General features: G+C 39.3%; 2 protein-coding genes across 7 annotated transcripts; one reads left to right on the forward strand and one right to left on the reverse strand.

Moving 5' to 3' along the window:
• Positions 1–51: 51 nt before the first annotated feature.
• Positions 52–19,209, reverse strand: CPSF3 (cleavage and polyadenylation specific factor 3). Its single transcript, XM_005487212.4, has 18 exons — positions 18,974–19,209; positions 18,429–18,492; positions 17,927–18,024; positions 16,837–16,965; positions 15,921–16,098; positions 14,233–14,322; positions 13,070–13,220; positions 10,689–10,864; positions 10,037–10,195; positions 9,161–9,307; positions 8,061–8,213; positions 7,553–7,661; positions 6,727–6,825; positions 5,585–5,679; positions 4,946–5,033; positions 3,044–3,113; positions 2,355–2,451; positions 52–456 (listed from the first exon to the last, which is right to left on the reverse strand). The coding sequence occupies exons 1-18, from the start codon at positions 19,192–19,194 to the stop codon at positions 355–357; spliced, it is 2,226 nt and encodes a 741-aa protein (XP_005487269.2). The 5' UTR covers positions 19,195–19,209; the 3' UTR covers positions 52–354.
• On the forward strand, positions 19,032–27,651 carry ITGB1BP1 (integrin subunit beta 1 binding protein 1). Of its 6 annotated transcripts, none has more exons than XM_005487215.4 (7): positions 19,032–19,177; positions 20,511–20,611; positions 21,516–21,594; positions 22,302–22,438; positions 23,577–23,669; positions 26,476–26,625; positions 27,292–27,651. In XM_005487215.4, exons 2-7 carry the CDS (start codon positions 20,540–20,542, stop codon positions 27,361–27,363), a joined length of 603 nt encoding a protein of 200 aa, XP_005487272.1. In that variant the 5' UTR covers positions 19,032–19,177; positions 20,511–20,539; the 3' UTR covers positions 27,364–27,651. The 6 variants fall into 6 exon arrangements, with proteins under 6 accessions (XP_005487272.1, XP_014122649.1, XP_014122650.1 ...); XM_014267174.3 differs by having other exon boundaries at positions 19,041–19,177; positions 23,581–23,669; positions 26,514–26,625; XM_014267175.3 differs by having other exon boundaries at positions 19,041–19,177; positions 23,605–23,669; positions 26,514–26,625.
• The last annotated feature ends 139 nt before the right edge of the window (positions 27,652–27,790 follow it).

Below are 27,790 nucleotides of genomic sequence, written 5' to 3' on the forward strand. Positions count from 1 at the left end.
ATCACTTGCTCAACAGAAACAAAACTATATATGCAAACTCAATACAAACAATTTATCCTCCAACCAGTTTTAATATTCAAAAATACAAAACTCCATTTATTTTTTAAAATTCTGTATCAGGTTAAGAATTATGTGCACATAAGAGAACATATGCACACTTTGCCTGATTTAATTGCATCTATATGCACAAATACCGTTGTTATGAGGTTGCTGATCCACTATGTAAAATAACTCAGCACTTTCACATTCACAGCATTAAAACATTTGACTTATTCAAGGAAAAAAAATCTATTTACTTGTAAAAAATAGCTCAAATAAATTGAAAATTTTAGGCATCCTAAGTATCTACAGAGGTCAGTATACAGGGCTGAGGGCATCATAAAGCCTCTGTGCTGCCAGTTCCACCATTTCACGAAGGGATTCGTCATCTTCACTCCCTGGCTCACAGTCAACTGTCTGGGAACAGAAAGAGAAGGATGTTACAACAGTGGGCACTCCATGCTCCCTCTCAGCACCCACAGAATGCTCCCAAGGGGAAACAAAAAGCAGCCATGAAATTATCAAGAGCAGCAGCCACCATGTAGAGGAGTTCAAACAAGACTCAAGCGAGTTTTATGCTCAAAACTGCTGTGTAAAATGCACTATATTTTGTGGATTAGATTGGATTTGAAATCAAATAAAATCACACAAGATTCAATTCCTGGAGATTTTGTTTTATCTGTGAATTCACTCACACTGTTATTATGGTAACAATGCAAAACACATGCAGTCACTAGAGGTACAGGCACCACACAGATGTTCCCACACACATGATTACATTTACACAAAAATAATCCAAGTAAATTAATTTTTTACTGAAACAAATTTTCCTAGAGAAAGATGCCCACCCCAAACATGAAAGTTGATCTACATTCCTGACTGCTCTACCTCAGAAACAAAGGACAGCATTTGAGTAGTAATACTGTTCTTGGTCCTGTGGCCTTTCTAAACTCTAAGACTACACCTCCTTTAATTCAGTATTAACTTGTTACTCTTCTGATTTTTCCAACCATAAAGGTCTGGGGGGAGAAAAAAGGGCACTTAAAACAGCAAACATGGATTTAACGTTACCTAGCTATGTATTAACATGGGGAAAAATCCATGTGTCCACCAGTCAGATCTACACTAAACAGCTTTTTATATTAAAGCAAATAAAGTTTTATAAGATACATACACACGTGAAGAAAGACAGGTCTGCCTTGTCAAATCTGGTTCCCAATGGCACAAGCTTGCCATTGCCAACACAGACTGCACAGTAAGTAGTGCAAAGACACACCCTGCTGTAACTGAACTGCCACTGGCCTTTCTGTCAGTACTCAAATCTTTGAACAAAAATGACATATTACAAAAACGAAATCAAACTCCTTGATTAAGTAGTTGCCTTCTTTTCCAGTCTAGTTGCTTTTTTCTTTATTTCAAGAGTTCTTTCACCAGTCCTGTATTTTTTTGTACTACGTACTAACTGAAATGTAGGATTTTTTGTTAAAGAATTGAAAAGAGATGGCACCATCTGTAATTCACTATTTTCTAAAGATAATTAACATTCACTTGTTTTGTTTCAATAGGTAACAAATTTTTGGCAGGGGCCAACCTTTTCTTCTGGGTTTGTAGAACACTTAAAACATTTGTTGTGACCCCTTAAGGAGAGCATGTGAGAGGTGCTCCATAGAATCAATTTTCATTATATTATTACTATGAATAGAGGCAGTACACAAGCTATGTTTAATATGTTATTAGCAATGACATATTAAATATATGTTAAAATGTTTAAAGTCACTATGTTAAAATGCTTAAAAACATGAAGGACATGGCTTTAACCATTCTTTAGAGTTTTAAATTATTCAAATTAGGTGTGACAGCATCTTAAAGCACCCTTCTAACATGCATGACATCCAATTCTGTAAGCTATTAAATTAATAAAGTATTTATTTTTGTATTTCAGGCTTTCAATTCAGCTCCAAAAAGATCAAGATGACACAAAAATTTATTAACAACATTCCTAGCCTGTAAGTGTTCAGTTATTCAGACCAGAGCCATGCTTTAAAAGCATTAAAAACAAATTGTGGGTTAATTCAGTTTCTCTTCTACAATCTTTATTATTTTTTTTTTTCATACAACTGAGCTGCTGAAAAATACTGGGTTTTTTTCTGAATGTACTGCATTTGTTGCATAAACATGGCTAGCATTTTTCAGTTAAGAATGCTCTGTTTTGCTACATTTCCTTAGCAAGTGAGTAGCTGGCAGTGTAGGCAGCACTGGGTGCCAGCAGGAGACTGCTGAGCACAGCACACACAGAAGGGCTTTGCTTTACATACCCGAGTGTCCAGGGAAATGTTGGCAGTCTTTCCATCCACTGTGATGCACAGCACAGACTCATCTTTGGAACTCACACAGTCCTCTCCAAACATATCCCTAAAGCAAACACCCAGCAGTGTCAGGTGTGGTCAAACAGCAAACTTAGGTTTTTCTATTAACCCTGGGGTCACTTGGGCAGGTGAGTATCACCTTGCAGCAACAATTATTTAACTCACTGTGATGGAATTAAGATGATCAATCTTTATTATGACAGTCGGTATCAAATAACAGTGAGAATTTTACCAAAATAATCTCGTCATAAACAAAGAGAAGCTTTCCTTCGGTTTCAAAAGAGGCAAGATTTCTACATAAATAAAAGAATACACTCAGAGTAAGTTTTAAAAGAGATGTGATCCAAAGTTGTCTTCTTTAACCATTTGTAGCATAACTTTTGGAGGCAACTTAAAAATCTGCTTCTGGAAGACATAACTTCTTTTTTGAATACAGTATTCAAAATTCTAATGGTGCTGAGAACTTTTTACTGTACCTCTTTCTTTACTTAATTCCTGGCCTTCACAGAAATTAGACTGAAGTAAATTTGCATGAAGTATTTTTACATAACTATCTTTAAACCCTTTTATATTAAGGCTATTCTATTTATGTGGTTAACATTGCTCATTTTGCTTTAGAAAAATACACATCAACTTACTGAAGCATGATCTCCATTCTCTTCCTATATACATCCATATCTATTTTTTTGGAAATCTTATTTACTGCAGCTGAAAAGAAAAAGAAAAATTACTTTCACAGACATTTACTGGAAGGGAAAAATGGTTAATTGATAGATACTATTCATGAACTGACTTTCCTAAAAAACAATAAAAAAAAAGTATGTTTAAACAATTTATTAAAAAATGTATTTAAAAAATGAGACTGAAGGAAATGCATACATTTGCATTACATATGCCTGTTCTCATCATATTTTAAAGTCAAAAATTTCACAATTCACAATCTGACTTTTTACTGCTCCTGCTTATTACTAACACTCATTACATCTCACATATCCTTTACTTAATAGAGAAAATAATTTACTTTTGTCAGTTGTTTATAATCCCTCCATTTTCTCTTATTACACAAAACTACCACATCATGGAGGCTGGGAGCATGCAGAGAATAGAATAGAATAGCATAGCATAGCATAGCATAGCATAGCATAGCATAGCATAGCATAGAATAGAATAGAATAGAACAGAACAGTTTTGTTTTGTTTTACACTGAATGTGAGCAGTAGTAATGAGTACAGATATTCCTGGAATATATTTCAGCATAGAGAAGTTGAAATAAAAACAATACCTTTTTTTAGACCTGGTTTCAAAATTAAGAGGTAGTGTAAAACAAGTGATTTTTCTTTTGAACATAATTATTTAAGTATTTGATTGTTAAAGAGCCAGGCACATGGTCAGCTAAGCAACAATAACTTAAGATATTTTAATTTGATCTCTTTTGATCCTGTGTATATACCCTAAAATACACAACTGCAAGAACTCTTTCAAAAGTTTTTACCCCAAATAAGAACAAAAAAACCAAAAAAGCCAAAACAAACAAAAAAGCCCACCAAAAATAAAACAACTGAAAGAAGCCACACCTGAGATTAGCAGACAAAATCAGCACCATAAAACAACATGAGAGCTGATGCTAAAAGGCTCATAAAATACAAAGAAATAATTTCAAGGTGGTGGAAGATGGAGAATCTAGATACTGTCACTAACAAATCGTACAGAGAAAGTGTGGACTATGAAAAAACAAGATAAGACAGATACTACAATAAGAAATTTTAAAAATCTGGCAAAACAGTAAAATGTTTTTTTCCATCTGTATAAAAAAGGGAAAAAAGAGGAGGTCAAAGTATCATTCAAAAATAAAATTTCTATTTTTGGTTAGTCTCATAGAGCAGAACATGAGGACATGGCCAGAAGGACTTGTATAGAGAAAATTAACACAACCAAGATCAGAACATTACACTCTGGTCAAGGTCAAGGTGACTGGAAAATCTTTACCCCCAAACAAAGTAAGAACTGTTATGGGAATCTATAAACTCAGGTGAAAGGATTTTAACAAATGTGTTGAGTCAGGTATGGGACTAAACCCCTAAGGAGCACTGACTGCTATTATACAAAATTATTAAAATATATAATAAAAGACAAGAGGGGTAATCCAGTGAAAATAATGAAAATATCCAATGAAAATATCTGTCCATATCAAATCATAGAATCAAAAAATGGCCTGGACTGGGCCATAAAACACTTAATCACTTCAGGTGTTTTGTACAAGGTTTCAAACTTATTTTAACTAAGGCCATGTTTTCCACAGGCAGTCCTTGGTTGCCATGTAAGAGAAAGTTTCAACAAATGAATATGGCACAAATAATGAAGACCAACCTGTAATTCTGTTTTAGGTAGCAAATTTTACTTCCTAGTGAGTTCCATAAGGCAAGGAAATACAATAAGGAGATTGCAATCTATTGGAAGGTATTATTTCCCTCTAAGCTTGATGTAAAAAGAAATATAGGAAGAAATGCCTCAGTTAAATAAGCATACACTAAACTTTATACCTTTCTGTATTTTGGGGTTTGACTGAACTTCCAGTATCACTGTTGTCACAGTGTCTGCATACATATCATTAGCAGGATTTGCCACCCACTAGAAGACAAAAAAAAAAAAAAATTCATGATTTAGACTGAGTGAATAATGCAGCATAGAGACAATGTAACATTAATTGCATTCTCCTTTTTGCTTTTCTCTGAATTCCAGCTTCAAATGACTGTCATACATTCCACACCAAATCAACTACTTTTAACTGGGTGTACTCCAGTAACTTCCCATGAAAAATTCAAGCTTTTGAATGTTTCTGAGCATATTTTACAAAATAATTAATTACCACAACTCTTTGGGGGAGGAAGAAACACCATTTGATGTTATTTCCAATTACTATCTGCCAAATGAAAAAAGGGCACCAAATCTGCCATTATACTCATGAGATACAGCAAAAAAAAAACCCCAACAGGCACTGGATAAATCAAATAACACACATGCACACAGAACCACAGCTCAAGGGGAACTTTGTTCTAGCCTTTGCTGTACTTGTCATTCAACAGAAAACTTAAAACATTGAATTCTGCATAGCTTCTCTATGGTATTATTTTGAAGAAACTGGAGAACAAAATACTTCTTTCTCCCTCACCAATGCCCACCTCAAGGACTACCATGCCTGGTTCCTGGATCACAGTAATATTTTTGAAAACCTTCAGGGCTGGTTTTTGCTGGATTTCTATTTCTTCTACATCACCTAAGAAGTGACAACAAATGGTTAGCAATAATGAAATTATATTGGAAGCAAGACTTACTTGATTTGCCTAAGAAAATAAGTCAGTTTAAGAATAAGAGGGGCTGTCTGTTATCACAGCTGCTCAGAGTAGCTCACAAAATGGAAGCCCATACTCTCTTTTCTTACCTGACAATATTCATTGTTCTGGATTGTTTAGGGTTTTTTTATTAGGTAATTTTGGCCACTTTACTTGGTTTGAATTCTTTTATTTGACTAGCTTAGTACACTGAGTGAGTACACCAACAAAAAAGAAAAGACATGAGGAATTTAGTTAATTCTGCTCCATTTGCAGAAGTAAGCAGCTCTTTCCCCTTAAAGGATAATCCATTGCTCACATAAGCACAGAGCTTAAATGAAAAGCACTTGTGCCTGCTAGCACTCGGGTTATGAGACCTGAACCCCAAATAAATATAGGTGCTCTCTTCACTAATGACATGAATTAGATTCTGACACTAGAGAATTAAAAATATTCTGAGCTTTAAAGCTGGGAAAGGAATCTGCAAGATGTGTGTATCTAGCATAGGAGCTGCCTTTCCCTTAAGAAAGCCAGAGAGAGGCACAGGGGATCATCCCAGTGTCAGGTTTAAATGGCTTCTCATCCAGGAAAAGCCAATTTGTGCCTCTTGGGGAGGCACAGACGAGGCTGTCTGTCCCAAAGGAGGGCAGGGCTCTTGTTTTGATTAACTGGATGGCATTAGCCATTTCATTTGGGGCTAGAGATACAAGACCAATTAATAAAAGTTTCCATCAGAGTGGCCAGAGCGCTCACTTTGGGGCTGACAGAGACAGAAATCAGCTATGCTCTACACTGCTATATGCTCATCACTTTGTAATATGAATGCAGTAGCATCCCCCCAAAGCTGCCACACTCATGAACTGCCTCTGGCAGGAGCTGCACAGTCTAATGTAAGCTGTAAAACACAAAGACATCTCCACTCAGAAGATGACTGGAAGCTGCTGCAAAGGCTGGCCAGGGTGAGTGCTGGCCGTGTGCTGCCCAGCACACACCGGTGAGTTTCTGCAGCTGGAACGAGAGCAGATTGAAAGGGCCCGTGTAGGGGATGGCCTGGGTCTGGGTCACCGTGCTCATGGCCAAGTCCGTGTAACCTGAAACCATTTGAGAGAGTGCATGTTACAAACTATCCCTCTGAATTGACTGTCTAATAAAGAGAATTGTCATTACAGATAAATAATAGCTTTGATACATTTAAGACAAGGGGGCTGAAAAGGATAATTTGTAAAGAGGAGGGTGGAACACCTGTTATAACATAAATAATGTATTTGTGGTTAGGAAACCAGCTTGTTTTATTATCCTGCCTATTAGAGACAAACAATGAACTAGGGCAGCAGAACTGCTTTCCCCCAAGCTCTTCTGACCTCAGATTTAATTCCTCTTCTATTCAGAGAACAGATCAATTCCCTGAGTAATAAAAAAGCATAGGAGGACTACGCAAATATTTTCTGTGTTCTGTAGTTTTGACACTAAAAACTAATGACATTTTAGAAAATGGTAGGACTATTGATTGAAGTGTTTTTTGGTTCTCACTGGAATGTTTTATGCATATTCTTTCAAAGGAAAAGGTTTCAAGTAACCAGAAGGGAAATGGAATTTTGCTTCTTTTCTGTTAGAGAAAGAAAGATTTTGAGTGAACGAGTTAAACGCATTTCGTCTCACTACGACAGTTCAGAACTTATAGCAAATAAGAAATAAAACTAAGATGTTCACTAATGCTTATGAAACACAAAACTGCAGGAAAAAAACCCAGAATTATACATGTTTTAATGACACAGTAAGTTTCAATTACCCACTGATCACACAACTGTCTGTACTTACTGGAGAGGTCACATGGAGAAAGGATGTGATAGTTAAAATTTCTTTTAACAAGGATTCCAGAAATTCTCTGTCCTTGCTCTGGTTTCTTATCTGCTAAAGATCCCATCACCTGGAGAGAAAAAACACAGAGAGTGCATCAAAGCAATCTGAAGCATTCACAGCTTCAAGTAATTATGGAGATGAAATATCGTTCTCTCAGAAAAATCAGAGTATAAAATTAACTCTGAAAACAAAAGGAGTAACCTAAAAACTTTCTGAGACATAACACAAGAAAAGTTTGTAAGAGTGAAGAACCAAAAAACCCCCAAAACAACAAAAAAACAACCTCAAAATAAAAACCCCTGAACCAAACCCCAAATACAACTAAACTCAAAATATTCCCATGCTTTGAGACTCTGGACAACATGCAATTTGAAATCAATTAAAAACAGAGGCTACAAAGATAATGTACAGTTTTCACACCAGAAGAAAATACTGTTCTACATATAAGAAAACATTGATTTCATACCTTGGCAAGTTTTTCTCCTCTGAAGTTTAATGTCACAGCTTCAGTATTCCTAGGATTATGAACTTCTATATGAACTTCATCATTATCCTCATACTCCCGTATCAATGCTGCTTTCAATCTGGCCATTTCATTCTGCTCACCATGAACTAAAATCTATAAAAAAGACAGTTTTCCTCTTAGCAGAAATTATTTGTGCAACCAGACATGTTTAGTAAGCAAGTTATTACAAAAATTGCCATATTCTATCTCATCTTTATAAAAATGCAATTCCATGAGGTCACAGTGTAGGAAACATGAGCTCGATTACAGTTGTGTCTGTGAATTCTCTGCATTATTTGAAGGGTGGGACTTCACAGCCTTGAGTATTAGCTGAAAAATCCATGCTACCAAGCAGAGTGCATTACAGAGATCCTATTTAAGCTTTCACACACAAATATATTGTTGTATCATGAAAGGGAAGTATTAATTTAAGTTCAACAGAAGTCACTTAGCTTTATATTTTTGCGTCTGTGTGTAGATATAACAAACATGCAATTCAAAGAGGATGCTTCAGAGTTCACAATTTTCTTTGCCAAGTTAATTCTCTCCTGTGATTTTTTTCTTTCTTATCTGTGTTTGCACATAGCTTCACCACCAGTTTCAGATCCTAGTTGCTATTTTCACATTCTGGTCCTTCACACCTTCTTCTTCCCTGGATTTGCTCATGCTTTTCCCTCCAAGTGCTGCCTCTGTCTTTTGCTGTCTGCACATATCTTAAATTGATGTTTTCTTATTTATTTCAGAGCCAATACTAGTGAATTATTCCAATACCTGCATCCCCAACTTCCATACTGCATCTTACTTCCCAAAACACTGCTGAAACAGATTGTGGCCTACACCATTGTCTGCAAAGTCATCCCCAGAGATCCCACATGCACACACTCAAGAACAAGTTGATTTTTACTTTGCTAAGATAACTTGACAAAAATTATCAAAATCTCCACCTTCAATTATTCAAAGCACAGGGATGCTGGCTACTGCTAGACACCAGTCCCTGCCTTAAGGCTGTCAGCTGCTTTGATGAATCCCACTCTGGAGAAAAGGGCAGCATAGATACTGACCACATGTGGAGGTTTCAGGGCCCGGATAAATTCACTGGTTTGTTGATAATCTGTGTGAGCAGAGAAAGAAATGTAATCCACAGACATCTTCAGTGGGAGTTTTTGCCCTGACATAGTTGTGATCTCTTCAGGTTCAGACATGATGTGCTAGAAAATAAAAAGCAACTTAATTAAAAAAAGCCTCCTATATATACAGTATAACTAATGCTTTACATTTCAAAAATCAATGAAATAACAGTGGCAGTCATGTTAAACGTGAAACAGTGAAAAAAATCTCTCAAATTTCCCAGAATACACACTCAGACATGAAAAACACAGGCACAACATACCATTTCATCTTGTGCATCCTCAGCTGTTCTGGGGGCTCATGCTTCTTCCAGATAAACCTCTCTGACTTGTATCAAAACAGTAACAAGTGTGTGATTTCTATCTCTAAAGGCAAAATTAGATGCTGTGGTTGCCCTTACCTGCTTGAATTTGGAAGGATTTCATTCCCTACAGATGGTCAGTGGCACAAGGTGCACAAGGCAGTCTGGTCTCTGACACATAAGTAGTGTTAGACTTAATATCACCTTCTCTAGAATTAGGATTAGGGCTCACTTCTTGAAAAATTAAGCAGTGGAGAGATCTATTCCTTCTCATATCTTGCCCCTATAAATGATTATTCTATATAACAACACTGGAAATGGCCATATGCAAACCATCTGTACTTTTCATTAGTATTAGCCAAAAGCAACCAGTTTTGACTACATACTCATACATACCCACCAACAATCTCAGTAAATCACATAAAGACACTTCCTATTGACCAATTCTTTCAAAAGCTACCACGAATGCTATCTGTAATTAAGAGGTTGTGGTGCATTAGCAACTCACCTTAGCAAGAGTTCCTTCAACGCAGTACCCTGCGATAATGACTCCATTCCTCTTATCTGTGCACCAGCTCTCAAACAACTCCCTGGATAAGCCACTCTGCATCATACCTGGGGAAGCCATCACAACACTGGGGCCAATGTCATCGAAGTGATCCATACTCTAGAAAGGCACAATGGGAATATCAGCTACCACAGCTCACTTACACAAAGCACAACTCAGCTGCACCCTTATACAACATACAAGAAGGGCCCTGTCTTCACAGATTATACCCCATCCTCATGAAAAGTGCCCTTTGCAGGAAAATTCCTCTTACTGATATCCACTGCAAGCACAGGGATCTGAAGTGGAAAAAATGCTGGGGCATAAGATTCCCTCAAACAGCCCTCTGAGCACTGGGACAGCAGATAACTCAGATATAAACCAGCATCTAATCAATCTATTAGGATATTAAGGATATTGATTGGCTCAGCTGATTGGTGCTAAAGCACACCAAGGCTGTGGGTTCAACCCCTGGAGGGGCCACTCACTTCAGAGCTGGACTCCATGATCCCTGTGTAACCTTCCAACTCAGAATATTCTCTGGTATCAGGATATTAAACATGCAAACTATTGGGCAAATATTAACTCTTTTTGTGAGAATCTCAAGCCTTACCTTCAGATTACTAATATGCTTGAAAACAAAAGGATTGTTGATGTTAATTTGCTTGCGGATTTTGTCATTCATGGCATTGACGTAGGTCTGATAAACTGCCATACACTTCTTGGCCAAAGAGGAGGCATAGTATATGGGGATATCATGCAGTTCAGGATGATTCTGCCAGTATTCATCTAAAACCACAAAACAAACAAAATAATAAAAAAAAAAAACCAAAAAAAAAAACCAAAAACCCCAGCCACCAAACAACAAAACATAAAATTCCATCCACAGGATTATTTATAAAGTGTGTGCTTCTCAAAAGCATCAGTAATTCTTGTAAAACAGATTTACCAGTGGGCTTTTTCATTTTTAGTACAGAAAATCACCATCACAGCCTCTTTGCTTTCATCTGCTTTTCTAAAACAGTCACCAGCTAGAACTATATACAACCAGTACAAACAATCATGCAAACAAGCACAACAAAGGTGAACTTCAGATCCTTCCAGCAGGTCAAATTTCAATCAACCACCACCTTCAGCTACAAGCTATAAAGTATACATGAGACTACACTGCAATAAGTCTATGTTGGTGACAATAAAATAAAGCTTTATGTCCCTGTCAAATACAAATTCCACATCTAAGAGCCAGGGACATCTGCACACAGATTTGTTTGTGAGAATTCACTGTATGAACATCCTGTGAAATAAACCCATGGGGTTCTAGGTGAGAAGGAATCACTCCATTATCAAGCCTGCCTTTATGCACAGCACCAACAGTTACACTTTACAAGCCCAACTGGAACAAAAACAAGAGAAGAGCCTCCGTTAACCACAACTTATTTTATCATTGATGACAGCAGCCTTGACCTTCCCCAAACACAGAGATCTGAATGCAGCTGTGCTCTCCCAGTTGGATACATTTCTGCTAGTCTGAATGATACTTATGTTGCACAATTGAGACATGATAGTCCAAAAATAGAGGTACACTCTTTTGCCTGTATTTGTGCATTTACAATGACATTATAATGTGCTTTTAGCTGACATTTCTGATTTGCAGGCAAAGCTTCTCACAAGATTTCAGAGAGGCTCACTGCCATGGCTACCTTAATAAGCTCAGGTGTAATGTGGAAAGAGCCAGTGAAAGATAACCAGTCACAAACTGAATTCATCATCATAATTTTCTACACCATAACCCAGTATTTCATTTTTGTCATACAGTTACAGAAAGAAGAGAAATAAACACAGAAGCCTACAGGCTCAGCTGCATAGGCATGTGAGATGCAATTGCATTTTCTACCTAATTAAGCATCCAATTGCATGTCTAGCTTTCCTAGATATATTTTCAAGCTTATCTTTAGAAACTCAGTTTAATATATCTACATACAGCAAAGAGAGGCAAACAAATTACAGCCTAATGGCCACACAAGGTTGAAAATGTTCAGTTTTTATGTTATGTTCTCTATAAATTAAAAAAAACCCTTCAATCAATGACAAGTAGTAAATAATTCTACAACATCAAATACTACCCCATGCCTAGATCTGGATTTCTTGTTTACATTTGAATAGACTAGTAAGACATTTTGAAAACAAACTAGCTTCTAATACTGAGCTAAACTGAAAAGAAAAGTGAGAAAGATTTCAAGTAGTTTAGGGATCACCTCATATTCAACACCCCTAAATATAAGCATTTTAAGCTTGAGATAGTTTTCTTTTGATCTTGCCAGCCTTTGAATGAGCAGAAAGACTAGTGAAAAAAATCACCTAACATAGTACAAATTAAATGTGCTAAAAGGAAGAAGAGAGGCCTGGGAATAATTTACTTAAAAGCTGTTTTTACTTAAGTACCTTGTAACTAGCTATACATTTTATGTGAAGTAGCTTGTTGTGTTCGTGGGTAGTTTTCACTTTTGTTCAAAAGCCTAATTTACTTTTCATTATTATTAGGACTTCAGAAGTGTTATAAGTGTCTTCTAAGCTTTTCCTATAAAGAGCTTTTCATTCAGGTTTGTAAATTAAAAGTGCAAAAATAGCAGAACTTCAGAAGAAAACATACCCCTTTTTTTAGCAGAACAGTTTAAGTAAAACAGTTGCTGTTGCAACTTGTTGTTATTTTTCTGTTTGTAATAATTGTCCCTAATTGCTGAAATCTGATTCAAAAAGATTCAAAAGCCAAGCACATATTATCACACCATCATCTCCTTTCTAGGTCTCCCATCCTACCTCACAAAGCAGAACTGCTGGTTGGTTTACTGGACCTTTTGCATTTGAACAAACATGCCTTATATATTAAATTATCAGGTAAACAACACGCTGTAAAACGGCTGAAGAGTTGTTCAAAGAATTATGATAGCAGAAAACATTCTAAATCCCTTTGTGTGCAGCTGGGAAGGTGCATACCTAGGATGAGGAGCAGCTCCTGAGCTCGGCCCAGGGCAAACACGGGGATGAGGCCTCGGCCCCCTCTGTTGACGATGTCGTGCACGGTGTTGCAGAACCGCGCCTCCCGCTCCTCCCTCTTCTCGTGGATGTGCGTGCCATAGGTGGATTCCTGCAGACGGACAGACACAGCACTGAAAGGGCTGACACACAGACTCATTCCTCATCTTCTCTGAACCCAGCCAAAAAAAGCAAACAAACATACCGGTGTTAACATTATGTTAACATGCTGAGGAGAGGAAGGAGAGGTCAGAGAGAGGGAAAAGTTCCCCCAAGTTCCCAAAACCACCCCACCAAGAAAATAACCAAAACTTCCCTGCTCCCAAATCTCTCCAAACAATTTAGACAAACAGATCCTGTTGGCACTAAAGAAGTTAGAGCTATTAATTTCAATGCTTCTTTTAAGAGGTTTCAAATGTAACACACTTATTTTCCTAACTGCAAATGCTGCCAGAGCTTTGATGACCACACTGATAGGGCCTACAATGGTACATGTGCCATGGTTTAACATCAGATTTCAAATATAGGAATTACACAAAACACAAGATTTTGATGTGACTTGACATTAGATTATCAGTTACAGAGAACAGCCAGAAGGGACACAGTAAATGAAATAATTCTATAAGTTCCTAGCGTTTGTTTCCAAACTAAAACTGTTACTTACAAAGTTTCCCTTGAGCTGCTGTTTTCCAAACATGGGTTCAGAATAAAATAATTTCACTCAGAAAACAAAACAAAACTATGGAATAACACTCAGAGCCCCACCACTGAGGACAAATTCTTAACATATCTGGAACTAGGTTAGGATCCACTAAAAGAGATGTCTGGTTAAATTTAGGTTGGTGTAACGCAAGTCAAAATCAAATAAATCTCCCATCTCAGAAAGGTCTGTCTAGAGTCTTAAGGAGCTTCATCAGAATTATAAAATAGTAATTAGACTTTTCAACACAATGGAAAGCAATGTCAGAGTTCTGAGCACCCAAGTATTTCACACAAATATATTTAATACAAATCCCTCCCTCTAAATCTCCACTGTCTTTGTCATTCTGTTTAGGCTTTAGTCAAGTCATACCCCTAGTCCATAATTAATCACTAGCAGAAAGAAATCATTTTGCAAAACTTACAATTATAAGAATGTCGGGTTTAATATTGGGAATCTCAGCTGCCATCAGGTGTCTGTCCTCCTGCCTTGAGAAATCACCTGTGTATAACAGCTGTTGGAGACAAAGAGAAGCACTGCTCTGGTTACAGGTTCTACCAGTCAGCAGCCTTTAAAGGGCTGTGCAAAGATGGTTTGAATGAATTCCTGATAAAAAGGTCAGCTGGACTTTAAATAAGACCCTTCTTACGTGAGCAGTGCTTACAATTTTAGGTCAACAGCACTACAAGTATTTAAACTTCAATAGTAAAGGTTTTTCAAGCAGTAACATCATTCCAACAAAACCAGGTAAACAAATATTAGGCTCTTGTTTTTCATTTCAGATATCAAGGTACCATTTTCAGCTTTCTGCATACTTGCATTGACCACAAAGAAGTAAAAATAGACATAACATAAAACACAGCAACTCCTACAAGGAAGTAAATCAAAGATCAAAGTGTATTTACATACCAGAATGCAAATATAACGAATAATACAATAAAATTATTTATTAAAAGTTCTTCTAATATTTTTTTATACTGATAAAGCCTGTTATCTCATTGATTTTCCAAATAGAATAATCACTTTACCCAATACACCAAGAAGTCATTTTTAATTGTTATTTATTTTTAATGGATTCTTAACTGCAGGGTGGAATGCAACTCTCTGCACCAAAATTGATGGTTTCAAAACTGACATTTTTTGATTAAACAATAATTCCATTGATGAAAATGTGAATAATAAATAACATACAGTCAGTGACAGCAGACACCTGGTCTGCCAAGTAACCTACTATCACAGGCAATTAATGAAAATAATGATATTAAAACCCAATCTATTTGAGTCATGCATAGTAAGGGGGAAATCCTCTTCATCATGCCTCAATCAGAAAAAAACCCAAAAAAGCAACACTAAGAGACCTAAATTTTATTGTGATCATTGTAAACTCAGTTCTATTTCTAGGATTTTCTTAAAGTTAAAACTCTTGCACTTGTCAATCATTATAAATCATGAACAAACTCCTCCTGGGCAGCAAGCCTCAGAATCACCTTCTCTCTTCCCTCTTCAGGGCTGTGTGAAACTTTCCTTGGACAGTGAAGGAAAGTTCACTGCTGAAGTATGCTACTGAACTCTAATTCATGAGATGTGTTTCAAGTATCTGGTTTTGGCACAGTGCTGCCTTTGATTATATGATTTACTTAATCCCTCTGTGCCTAAAATTAATAATAATCTTATTTCTTTAGGTACTTTGGCACAGGAGTGTTATGATAAAAATGTAACTCACATACACTGACAAATGCCACATAAGAACTTGAGACAGGCAGAGACGTCAGAATTGCAGAAACAAACATCTGCTCACAGATTTAATAAAATGCAGTTTCCACAAACTGCCTCAGCTACCACCTGCCTCTGATGAGCCCAGCAAGGGAAACTACAAGTTTAGTGGTTCTAAATCTGAGTCATGTCTCAGACTCCCATACAAATCACACATCTTACCTGATTTGTGTCACTTGCCAGTGTTAATCAATGAGAAAATTCATGTCCTCTGCCCCTGACCTGAGTCCAAGTCTATTGGACAGCTCCAGCCACAGTGGTGGGGCATAAGAGACAGTAATAATTAATGACTACATTAGTACTCAGACTTGATTTCAACTTGTAAGAAAGAGAAAATACCTTCACACCAGCTATTTCAATCATAAACATGGCTGCTCCCAGAACGTGGCCTGCGTGGTAGCACCAGAATTTGATTCCTGCCACCTCTTTCACTTCATGGAAGTTGATGGTCTCAATCTTGTCCATGCTTTCTTCCAGGTCTGTTTCTGTGTACAGCATGTCATCTGCTGAGATGTTACTGCATACAAGTGAAATGGCTAAACATCAGCTCACCTGAACAGCTGGAAAAAACTTCCTGGCTTTTCCCCACTGACAGATTTCCATCCAGTAACACCCATGTCTCCCATGTTAGAAATCAAGGCCAGCTACTCTAATGGAGTTCCTTAAGGAGAGTTAAAGTACCTTTCTTTTGAAAGGCCATGCTAGAAGAGTCTTTTCAGTTAAAATCTGCTCTGTGTTTCTCAAAAGGTTCCCAGCCCCAGGCAGAGATCTGCAACTTAGCATGTAAGAGTCCTCAAAACCCACATGGATCCATGCTCTTCCTACCAGCCCAGAACAAACAAGTTAAAAGAGGACTGTTCTGATCCAAGCTCAAAACAGCTCAGTTGAGATTCAGGACCACTGCAGTCACATGGAAATAATGCGTCAAGGCATGAAACACAAGAAAACAAAAACCATAAGAGAGAAAAAAATACCCCAACATGTAAGTAACAGAACCTCTTTGTATAGTTAATATTTGATCTGTCCTTGTCCTGAAGAGTGAACTGTAACTTTAGGAGCTTAAAATTCACTACAAACTATTCATGAGGTAGTAAAATGATTCATTACCTCTAATCTGGTTATATGTAATGTTGCTACTTATGACAACATCCAGGTTCATCCAGCTACTTTTTGTAGCTTCATCTTAAGTTTCCCTATGGAAAGGGAAATAATAGGTAAAATAATTCAGGAAGAGACAGCCCACAGGTTAGCTTACCTGACTTTAACATAGTCTGAAAGAAGCCATCTGTAAATAGCTTTTGTGGCATGAGTCATAAATGTCCTTCCCTTAAAACTTGTTTTCTGTAAAAACCATGGCAAAGCCCCACAGTGATCTAAATGGAAGCTTAAAACAGACACACAAATCCAATTAATACATTCATATTACACAACACTAATATATAACATCCATAATTCACTACTTCACTGGACTAACATGGTGTCATGCAAATCCAGAAACAGAATTTTCAACCTTGTTGTTAATTGTGCTGATCTACATTCTGCAGACTAGTGACTAAAAACATGACCAAGAAAAGGTAAAACTAATACAGGAAATTCTCCATTGATTGCCAAGGTTTTACATGTATAGTATTAGAATTGCCTTCTTTTTGTAATTTCCATATAAATTTAGAGGGAGAAAAGGAACAGGAACCAGGGACATTAAACATCAAAGATACATGAAAGCTAAAACCACAATCCTAATTTTGCAAGTTGCACACTAAAGAATAAAATGATCTCTGAAAATTAAATTGTTTGTTCACACTTCTAGTTTGACCCATCTTAAGAAACTACATTTGAAATACATGTAGAACAAACACATACTACAAAAGCTCAGAATTTTATGGAGAACTTTTTATTACTGATTACATCACTTAGAAATGGCTCTCCTTGTCTCTCAGCCACTAAGCAATACATAAACCACATTCAAAGCTTGTGCAAGCCTCCAAGAACCTTTTTAATTCAAAGCCAACAAAGCAAGAAACACAACCAATATTCTTCTGGAGTCTTTATGTAGAAAACTCACTCCACAAGCTCTCACAATGGTGTTAAAGCAGACCAGGCTGTAAAACAGTCAGAAATCAGACTGACCTCAGAGAAGAGCTGTAATGTCAAAAGTGAATGAGCATCCTCAATATTCAAACCTTAATTCTTAATGGAGATCCTTCAAACTTTTTTTTAAAACCCAGAAACTAGAATTTTTCCCTACCATCTAAATAACACCTATTTTTCAGCCTCTCTTAATAACCTTCAAGTGAAAACAGCTCAGACCACGATGTCAAATTATTTGTGCTTTAGGTGCCACTTACTGACTAATAAGGAGGAGATCAATCTCAGCTGGATCTATCAGATCAATGTAAGGAAGAGCATCCATTCCTTCCAGCCCAGGATGGATTCCACAATCAAGCTGAAAAATGAAACAAAGTTAAAGCTTCCAGCACAAGGTATAAAACCCCCTGTTCCATCTTGGTCTATGACATAGTTATTAGTGACTGGTAACTTTTAGCATCACACAAAAAAGTTTTTTTCTTCATTAAACATTACTTTTAGCATTGGATTTCAAGCAGAATGGTTTGGGTTGGAAGCACATGCATTCTGTATGGGGAGAGGGTTTTATTTTACAGCACAGCCTCTGTGATGCCTAATGCCATACGTGCTATACTGCTCCAGAAGGATACGCAATGTGCCTTTTCCAGCACTGTGTCTGACTGCAGAGCAGAGGCTGAATTTAACCTGCAGCATTTCAGATCATTTCAGTGATCTGAAGCAGCACACTGAGAGAGCATACAAAGATATCCATGCAATAATTACCATTATTTTTCTTCCTTTAAACTCCAGAATGATACATGACCTTCCTACTTCTTGGCCAGCACCTCTGCAAAGGGATATGAAAGTCATGAGGACTGGAACAACGCACACCGCACAGATGTAACTACACTGGATGCCTTCTGGTTATTTTTCTGTGCAGAAATAACTGCACGGCCCTTCTAAGCCCAGCTATCCAAAGTACCTGAGCAGCTGTATTTATCCCAAAGGAAAAGAGGCCCTACCTAACGCGGCAGAAATAAAAACAACCCATTTGAGGAAATTATTTTGGCCTTTTTTTTTTTTTTTACTGAGCACTCGACTCTCAAACTATTGACACGTATAATAATTAAGTTCACCTAAGTAACAAATCGGGCCCAATAAGCCTGGAGTAGCATCCTCAAGCTGTCCCCAAACCAACGCTCGTGGGAACGCCACCACAAGCCCCGCCAGCCGGCAGCGGCCCCTTCAGCAGGGCAAGAGGCGGCCCCAGCGGCGCTGCCCCGGCCCGGCCCGGCCCCCCGCGCCCCGCGGCTGCCCCGGGCGCTCACAGGGGCCGGATGAGCAGCTGGTCGCTCTCCTCGGCCGGGATCAGCGCCTCGGCTTTGCGCTTGGCCGCCATCGCACCGCGCTCCTCCCGCCGCCTTCCGCCTTCCGCCGCGCCTGCGCCGCCCCGCGCGACCCGGAACGGCATCGGCAGCGGCGGCGGCATCGGGATCGGGATCGGGATCTGCAGCGGGAGCCAGCGGGGCCCGGTGAGCAGCGGCCGCATCGCTCTGTCCCTTTTCGGGTTATCGGCCGGGGACGGAGGGAAGAACGGGGAGAGAAGCAAAGGCGGGATGCGGTGCTGCCCTGCCTGGCTTCCCGGGCCGCCCCCTGCTCCCGCTGGGGCAGGGATGCTCCGCGGAAAGCCCGGGAGCTGCTGCGGGCCCGTGGGTGCACCAGGACCGCCCGGGAACCGCTGAGGGCCTCGGAGGCCGCTGCGGAGCGGCAGAGGCGCTTTTGGAGCGGCCGCAGGGCTGTGCGGAGCCGCCGGCACACCCGCGCTGGAAGCGGGGCTCGGGGTGTGCTGGACACCGCCCTGCTCCCACACCGCTGCTTGCCCTCAGTGGCTCTTGCTTAGTCCGCCAGGCACCCAGTGTTTGCTCAGCGGCGGCCTAGGGACTGTGACCCATCCCGGCGTCGCACATCCAAACTCCGCCTTGGGCTTCTTTCATTATTTTCTGCAGTGTGAGCCGTCTTCCGTAGGTTGTCATCATCCATTGTCCTCTTTCTTCCGCCTGCTCAAAGTTTCTGAAGTTTTGTAATGACAATAATTCGTCTCTGCAGCTGAGAAATAGGGTTTCAGAGAAACAGGGAGCCAGCATCCTGTTGCTTGACACTGGCCAGCCAAAGTTGAAGTGAAGCAAGGTGTTGGTAGGGCAGGCACATAGGAAACAGGGTTCTGGAATACTCTCAGAACTCCCAGGAGCTCAGTTCTAATGCAGTAAATGTACCACGCATTTTTCTTCATTTTCAGGAATATGTGAAGTGGTAGTGGCTGCTCCTAGGAGTATTCCAGTCAGTAGTTCTTCAGAATAGGTTGGAGTTGGTTTTTTGTGTTTTTTTTGTTGTTGTAGGGAGGTGTTTAGTCAGATGGTGGGGGGGGGGGGGGGGGTTAGATTTTGCTTGTTTTGTTTTGTTTTACTGGAAACACTGTAATAGGAGCAGGGAATATGTTCTGTGCACTTTATAGGGCACTTGGATAGTACTCACAAGTAAAGATCACCTAATGTTTAGGTGGGAATAAATTTTAAATTTTGCCTTGTTTCTAAATCTGTCTATGCATTAGCAACTGACCTTTGCAACACTGTGTAAACCAAGTAGTAGCCTTTTTTGGCAATTCAGAAGAATAGGGAAGTTTTAGCAGAGAGCTTGAGGAACTTTCCCCAGTCACACATGAAAAGCACCAGAGTAAAATGCCTACCTCCATTCACAGAGCCCTGAGCAAATTTCCAGTTTTGGTCCACTTTGGACATAGTCACTGGTATTTGCCTGGACCTCCTTCCCTTGATATGACAGGCTTTAATTTTAACTTTTTCTACTTAGAAGATCTTCTTTGATCCAATTATGAGAAGATGTTTAGAAAAGGAAAAAAGCGACACAGCAGCAGCAGCTCACAAAGCAGTGAAATCAGCACTAAAAGCAAGGTAAGCTGGATGTGGTGTTTATTCTCTTTGCGGAGCACTTGGGTTTGTTCCACGTTAACAGTTCAGTGGTTCACTTGCACTGATGGTAGGGTGTGATTTCCATAAAATTTCATGTTCCACAAAGAGAACTTTCTACTTCCATTCCTCAGATTGTGTTATGAGAGTTAAAAATACCTATCAGTCATAAAGCCCATGTATTCTGAGATGAATACTCAGTCACTTCCACACTGAGTTGCACAAACAAGATTTTCTCACAGCACATAGAAAGGTTTGAAGAAAAAATTACTACATTTGTTCTATTTTTTTCCTTTAAGGACAGTGCCTGCTGCTAGGTACCACGAATGAGTTCATTCTTCAGTACTTCTTGGTTTCTCAGTATCTCTAAAAGTATTCTTAATTTTGAATAATGTGTTCATTTTGTCTGATCATTTTTAGAATGATCACTTGAATATTCTGGGTTTTCCAAGGTGCTGTTTGTTTTCCCCTGCACTGCTGTGTTAAGTATTGGTGACAAGCATGTAGTTGTCAATTTCTTCAGGTAAAATTGCAGTACCAGAAAAATTTGGTCATAACACTAAGGTTTATTTTTCCTTTTTCTCTGGACATAACCTTAAGGTTCATTTTCTCTTCTTCTGTCATTTCCTCCTTCTTTCAAAATATCTGTGGACTTCTCAAAGGTTCCTGATGAACTTTTATCAGTCCAGTCTGCACTGAGGCAGAAAGATAACTTCAGGAAAGAAATTGTGTTACTGTTTTTTCCTCCTCATTTTCCAGTGCTGCTGAAGTAAATAGAACATAAACTGTAGGTTTTTGTTTTTGTTTTTTTTAAATACTTGAGGCAGGACATCTAGAACTGAATTGTTAACACAATCTCAGTAACTTTCTGATGATGATTTTTTTTTAGTCTGTAGATTCCAGTCTTGGGGGACTTTCCAGGTCTAGTACTGTGGCCAGCCTCGATACAGACTCCACAAAAAGTTCAGGTATGTAATCAGAGCTTGAGCAGGTATGGATGGAGCAGGATTAACTTTCTGTCTTTATATAAGACAGCAGAAAATGGAAAAGTATTAGGTATTTTCAGTAATACTGAGTGAATCTGTTAGGTAGCCTTGTGACTGTTGGAGGCACAGCCCTAGGCTTCTATTATTTACAATTCATCTAGGATTGAGTCACTGTTTTCAAAGTAAAGTGTCTGAGGAAGAAAAACTTAGCTGTGCTACCAGTCTGTTACCAGCACAAATCTTGTACAGCTTTTTGGATTGCTGTTTTCTGCTTTTCTAAGTTTACATTTGCACCAAAATAATGGAAATAAGATTTGATTCTACTTGTTTTTAGTCACCAGTGTATCACTGTTGGACCAAACAATTAATTTGGAACAAGTAGACCTCAAGAAGTAGAACCAGCTTTTTTATGTTTTCTGATTCAAGGTTGTTAACTCCAAATTTGAATTGGCATAAACAGTGCTGTTTATGCCAATATCATGTATGCATACAAAATTGTTGCCTTCACCAAGGGTCTGTTCTAAATCAATCCAGTACAATTCATTAAAGAGGAGTTAATGTACTGTGATAAGTGTTTGATGAAAGTCTGCAGAATTAGGGAATTTATTATGTTAGCCCTGTCAACAGCAATTAGAATAGCATTACAGTTCCGGAAGTCTTCAGAATGGCTTTGTTTTACTTTGTTGCAGGACAAAGCAATAGTAATTCTGATACATGTGCAGAATTCAGAGTTAAATATGTTGGTGCCATTGAAAAATTGAAATACAATGAGAGCAAAAGCCTTGAAGGGCCACTGGACTTGATAAATTACATAGATGTTGCACAGGTAAGTGGGTTACAAAAGGCAATACCAACAAAGTCAAAACATCGTAAACTTAGGTGTGGGGTTTTTTTAGTTATCCCTGCATATTTATATTTATTATATCTCCCCCTCTTTTTTATTTATTAAAATCTGTAAGTTTTAGACTTACTTGAAGAAAGTGGCATACTTAACTATTAACCTATGAATCTCAAAAGCCATCACAGTTGTGTAATTTTAGGTGACTGGAGAAGGTGCACCCAGAGAACCAAGGCCCTTTTCATGAGTCCTTATTGATCAAGTCCCAGCAGAAAGTTGTTATATTGCCTCCAGATTGATTAGGATTAGTAACCAGGAAGGAATATCTCCCCAGATTCTTTAGTATTGTAAAAGTTTTCCCATAGATGAGGATGTCAAGTTTCTGCAAGTTTCATCACTCATGAACCTGTGACCAAAGAACCTGAATAATATTTGGGTCGAAAGCCATAACTGATTGTTCTCATTAGGTGGCTGATTATATATATTTAAAAGCACAGAATATCTGTTTATTGTGCAGCAACTTGTCATTTCTGAATATTTGCTAAAATTGTTTTTGCAGCCAGACAGTGCAAGTGCTGCCAGTGGAACATGGATCACCTTGGGTCAGTGCTGCATGATAGGCCATGCAGGATTTTTCAGCCAACCTGATTTGACCACAGGGCCAAACTCTCCCCTGAGATGACAAATTCCCTTCTGGAACTATGTGATATTTAGAGTAGAATAGAGCAGAATGGAATAGAGTGTTCCTGCTGGAAGGGTGACCACCAGTCCAAACTGCCTGACCACTTGGGGGTTGACAAAAGTTAAATGTGTTGTAAAGGGCATTGTCTAAGTGCCTCTTAAACACTTGACAGGTTTGGGGCATCAACCACCTTTCTAGGAAGCCTGTTCAAATGTCTGGTCACCCTCTCAGTAAAGAAATGCCTCCTAATGTCCAGTCTTCCCTGAATGTGTTTCACATAACCTTAAGAGACCTGGGCAGTCCCACAGAGCAGGATCTGAGCAGGGTTTGTGCTGGTGCTGACCCAGTGGACCCAAGTACACATAAATAAGTTTTCTGTTATGTATCTTCCTTGTTCATGTTCTTCTGTCTGCACTAAAGGATTTTGTTTGTTTCCCTCCAAAGCAAGATGGAAAGTTACCTTTTGTTCCAGGTGAAGAGGAGTTTATTATGGGAGTTTCCAAGTATGGCATTAAAGTTTCCACATCTGATCAGTATGTAAGTGCTTCACCCAACATGTCTTTCTAATGAGAGTTGATCAGTGCTTTCATGTATTTCTCTGGTAGATGATCTGTGTGACCAAAATGTCATTTCTGGCTTTAAGCAAAAGCAAAACAAACAAGCTCTCCCAGCAGCACTGCTTCATGTCATATTTCCACAGGCTGTGTTTTCCTGGATTTATGACAAAAAGCTGTTCCTTTTGAGATAGAGCACCACACAAAAGGCAAGCAAGTCTTTGGTAACACTCTTTGGGCATCATTATTTCTAGGGGGAAAGTAGTGTGACAGTGGTGGTCAAGACCATAGGTTCCTCAGCCCAAGTTAGCAGGGCAGTTCCTCTAGGTGTTTCTATGAAGAGGGAAAAACAAAGGATGGGGTTTTTCTAAGAATACCCAAGTTGCCAGCTCTTTTAAGTTCCATCCTGCACTCCTAATCAAAGAAGTATAGTTCACTCCAGCATTAAAACCTCATGATTCCACTTTATTGATCAAGCCTACTTTTTGTTTGCATCATTTCCTACATGTAGTTTCTTTTCCTTTAGTGCACTTCAAGTAGCTTCTTTGCTAAAAATAAAAATCCGGTCTCTTCCCCAGGGCCCTCCAGTTGCCTTTGTGTAGCTTTGTGTTGCAGCCATGTGGTTTCCTTCTGGTTGCCCTCAGAGCCCCAGATGCCAGAAATACTTGGCCTTAGGAAGCCTTGACCCATCAACAACCCAGCGATGCCTGTTCATGAAAGCCTCAAGTATGAGCATGGAGAATAGCATTGCTTAATGGTTGAATGCTCTGAAGAGAGCCAAAAAGTTTCCTTTGGTCGCTTCAGAAAATCAAACACTTGTTTCTAGTGCCTGGGAGGAAGGGTAATACTTGTTATTCAGACTTTGAATTCTTTTGAATTCTGTTTTTGCTCTCCTAAATTCTTAATTCTCATTGAGAACACAGGTTACACTATTATTTAAATTCCTTTGTGCTTTGATAAAGATCAAATAGCTAATTAAGACTTTCATCCATCACTTTTCTGTCTTCAAATTGCAAGCTTGCACAAGCAGATAAAGCCTTTTGTGGTTAAGCTAGCTTGCACTGACAATTTGTTGCATTGCATTGTTCCTCAAATTCTGGCCTTTTGCATATGTGTCACTGTAGGCATTTAATTTGTCCTTCAGTGTGTTAGTTCACCAAATTCTATTCACAGAGTTCCAAAATACTGAAAGGATGGGAAGAAATTAATTTACAAGGAGGCTGTACTCAAAAGAATTCTATCATCCCTCTCTGAGTGATAATCTACATACACATTAGTACTGTAGCAAGTGCCAAGCAAGCAACCCTTGAGAGTTAGTAGGAATTTGGTGAGCAGCCCTGGCATCTTTCTTACAGAGATGGGAGGGTGGATGCAGGAAGCTTCAGGCAGGCTCCGGCTGCCCTGAGCATGGTGAGATATTGCTGATGGTGACAGCAATGTGAGCAATGAGCTGAGGAGCTTCAGGATGGAGATGTTTTTCAGCAAGGTGACCTTAGGGCTCTGGTGGAGGTCTCTCCCTCCAGGATTCCAAGGCAGGCAGCAAGCTCACTGTCCCTTTTTACAGCTTCTGTATCAAGGTGGGCATTGCTTTAGACCTTTCAGCTGACAGAGACAGCTGTTTGATACCATGAACACTGAAACAAAGCTGTCTAGAATTCCTAAGACCCTGGAGATAGTATGACTGGAATAGACCAGATGAGTATGATCAGAGGGCAGGATGGCTGGAGAAGAAAGGCTTGTGTAGGGTGCAGCTGCAGAGACCTTGTACTGAATGTCTTCTACCAGTCCCTCTCTGGAATGGCCAAAATCAGAAGTATTGGGACTATGGTGGAAATCCTGCAGCTCTGATGGAGAGTAGATTTCTCCCAGATGAGATTCGTGGAAGAGTCAGGACACATCCTGTGGTTTAGGTCACCAATAGCCTGGCTAAGCCACATGGCTACTGCCCCCCAGAGCAACTGGCCTTGTCTTTGCTCTTTTCTGGGAACAGTTTCTTGTGCATATCCTTCCCAAGACTGGACAGAGGAAAAATACTGGGAAAGGAAAAGTTGTTTTAAATTACCTCTATGCCAGAAGGACAGAGTGTCCCACCTGTCACAGAGGCTGAGTGAGGAAGTGAACGTGCACTTTCAGATTATGGCCAGGAATGTCTCCATAGAATCATGGGAGGGGGTGAGTTGGAAGGGATCTGAAAGATCCTCTAGTTCCACCTCCCCTGCCATGGGCAGGGACACCTCCCACTACACCAGGCTGCTCAAAGCCCCCTCTAACCTTGAACACTTGCAGGGACTGGACAGCCACACCTTCTCTGAGCAACGTGTTCCAGTGCCTCAGCACTCCCACTGTAAAGAATTTCTTACCTTAAATTCAGTAACTTACTATAAACATGCTCTTTCAGTTTAAAGTGATTCAAATCCCCTTTTAGTCACTACATACCCCTGTATGTCCCTTTCCTGCTCTCTTGCAGACCCCCTTCAGGTACTGGGAGGTGCCTCAAAGTCTCCCCAGGAACTTTACTCCCAGCTGAACAACTCTGTCAGTTTATCTTCATAGTCCACATGGGAATGCACTTCAAAAGTAGAAGCAAAAGTTAAAGCTAAACTTGTGCTTAACCACTACTTTTTAAAATCTTGACTAAACTCTCAAGTAAAAAAAAAAAAATTTCCCAAGGAAAACTTTTCTCCTTTAAATAAATCTAAAGTATTCTTTTGTAAGTAAGAATAAAAACATGGAAAACTGAAATATCTCTTGCTGTTCCAGAGTAACTTTTATTTGCCATGTGCTTTCAGGATGTGTTACATAGGCATGCTCTCTATTTGATTGTAAGGATGGTGTGCTATGACGATGGTCTGGGAGCAGGAAAAAGTTTACTGGCTTTGAAGACAACAGATGCAGCCTCTGAAGAATGCAGCCTCTGGGTCTATCAGTGCAGTAGTTTGGTAAGAGTTTATGCTTTCAGTGTTTAAAATAGGTATTGGCATTCTGATTCCAGTAAAGGGAGATTCTAAAACCGAAGGTCCTTGTGAAGGCTTTTTGGCAGAAGGAGGATTGCTTAATTTAAAAAAAAGGTATAAATTTCTGTTGGCTGAGGAGGGGAAAACAGCCCTGCTGCCTACATTCCCTAAAATTGCCAGTGACTGTACTCACCTGAGAAAGCTCTGTCCAGTCTGAAGGGTGCTATGGCAGCACCTATGGACAATCTGCACTTCTATTTCCAAACAAAACAAAAATCTGGAGCAGGAAGTGATGGAGTAACAAATCTGGTAATAGAGCATGCAACCATATTTGTAAGCAAGGGAGGTGACCCCTCTTTATGAGTAGGAGAATTCATTGTCAGGATGCTCTGATGACACCGACCCTTGGCTGGCAGCGCTGGGGGAACACAAAAAATGAAGTTGTGAATGTTGGTGCTGTGCTATGCTGACAGCCAGCAATGCTGACTTGGTTCAAAAGAGCTTGTGTAAGACAGCTCCTACGTGTCATTGCAGGCCAGACAGGTGTTTACTGGGTCTCACAGAGCAAAATGAAGGACACTGCTTTAAATGAGTTTTGAGAAGTTTAGAAGTTCTTCAGAAGGTGTTAACGTGAGTGTTTGGCTTTTTTAGGAACAAGCACAAGCCATTTGCAAAGTGTTGTCTACAGCCTTTGACTCAGTTTTAATGTCGGAGAAGTCCTGATTTCCTTTGGCAGCAGCGTTGGTGCGGGAGGCGCCGGGCTCCTCGTGGCACCAGGGACAGCTTGGAGCCACACACCGGCCTAGGAGAGACTGACTGTGCAAAGGAGACCCTCACACCCTTGCACATGGTACTTGGCATTCCCCAAACATCACTTGAAGAGTCCCATCTTCAGTGTCCAGGACATTACAGAATTTTATATTTAACACAATTTCTCTTTTTCCTAAATCATGTTTTGTATGTTAATGTCAATATTGCAGAAATGTAAAATAAAACTGACACTTGCTTCTACCTCATTGTCTGAGAAATAATTTGTTAATATAGACTTTGATTCTGCTTAACCCAGGTACTAGAAGAAAAGCAAAATGGTAAAATGGAATTACTTGGTGCTTTGCCCCTCTAATTTAATCTCAGGTGTGCCATCTACAGT

This window comes from Zonotrichia albicollis, chromosome 3 (assembly GCF_047830755.1).
Source record: "Zonotrichia albicollis isolate bZonAlb1 chromosome 3, bZonAlb1.hap1, whole genome shotgun sequence".
NCBI classification, from domain to species: domain Eukaryota; kingdom Metazoa; phylum Chordata; class Aves; order Passeriformes; family Passerellidae; genus Zonotrichia; species Zonotrichia albicollis.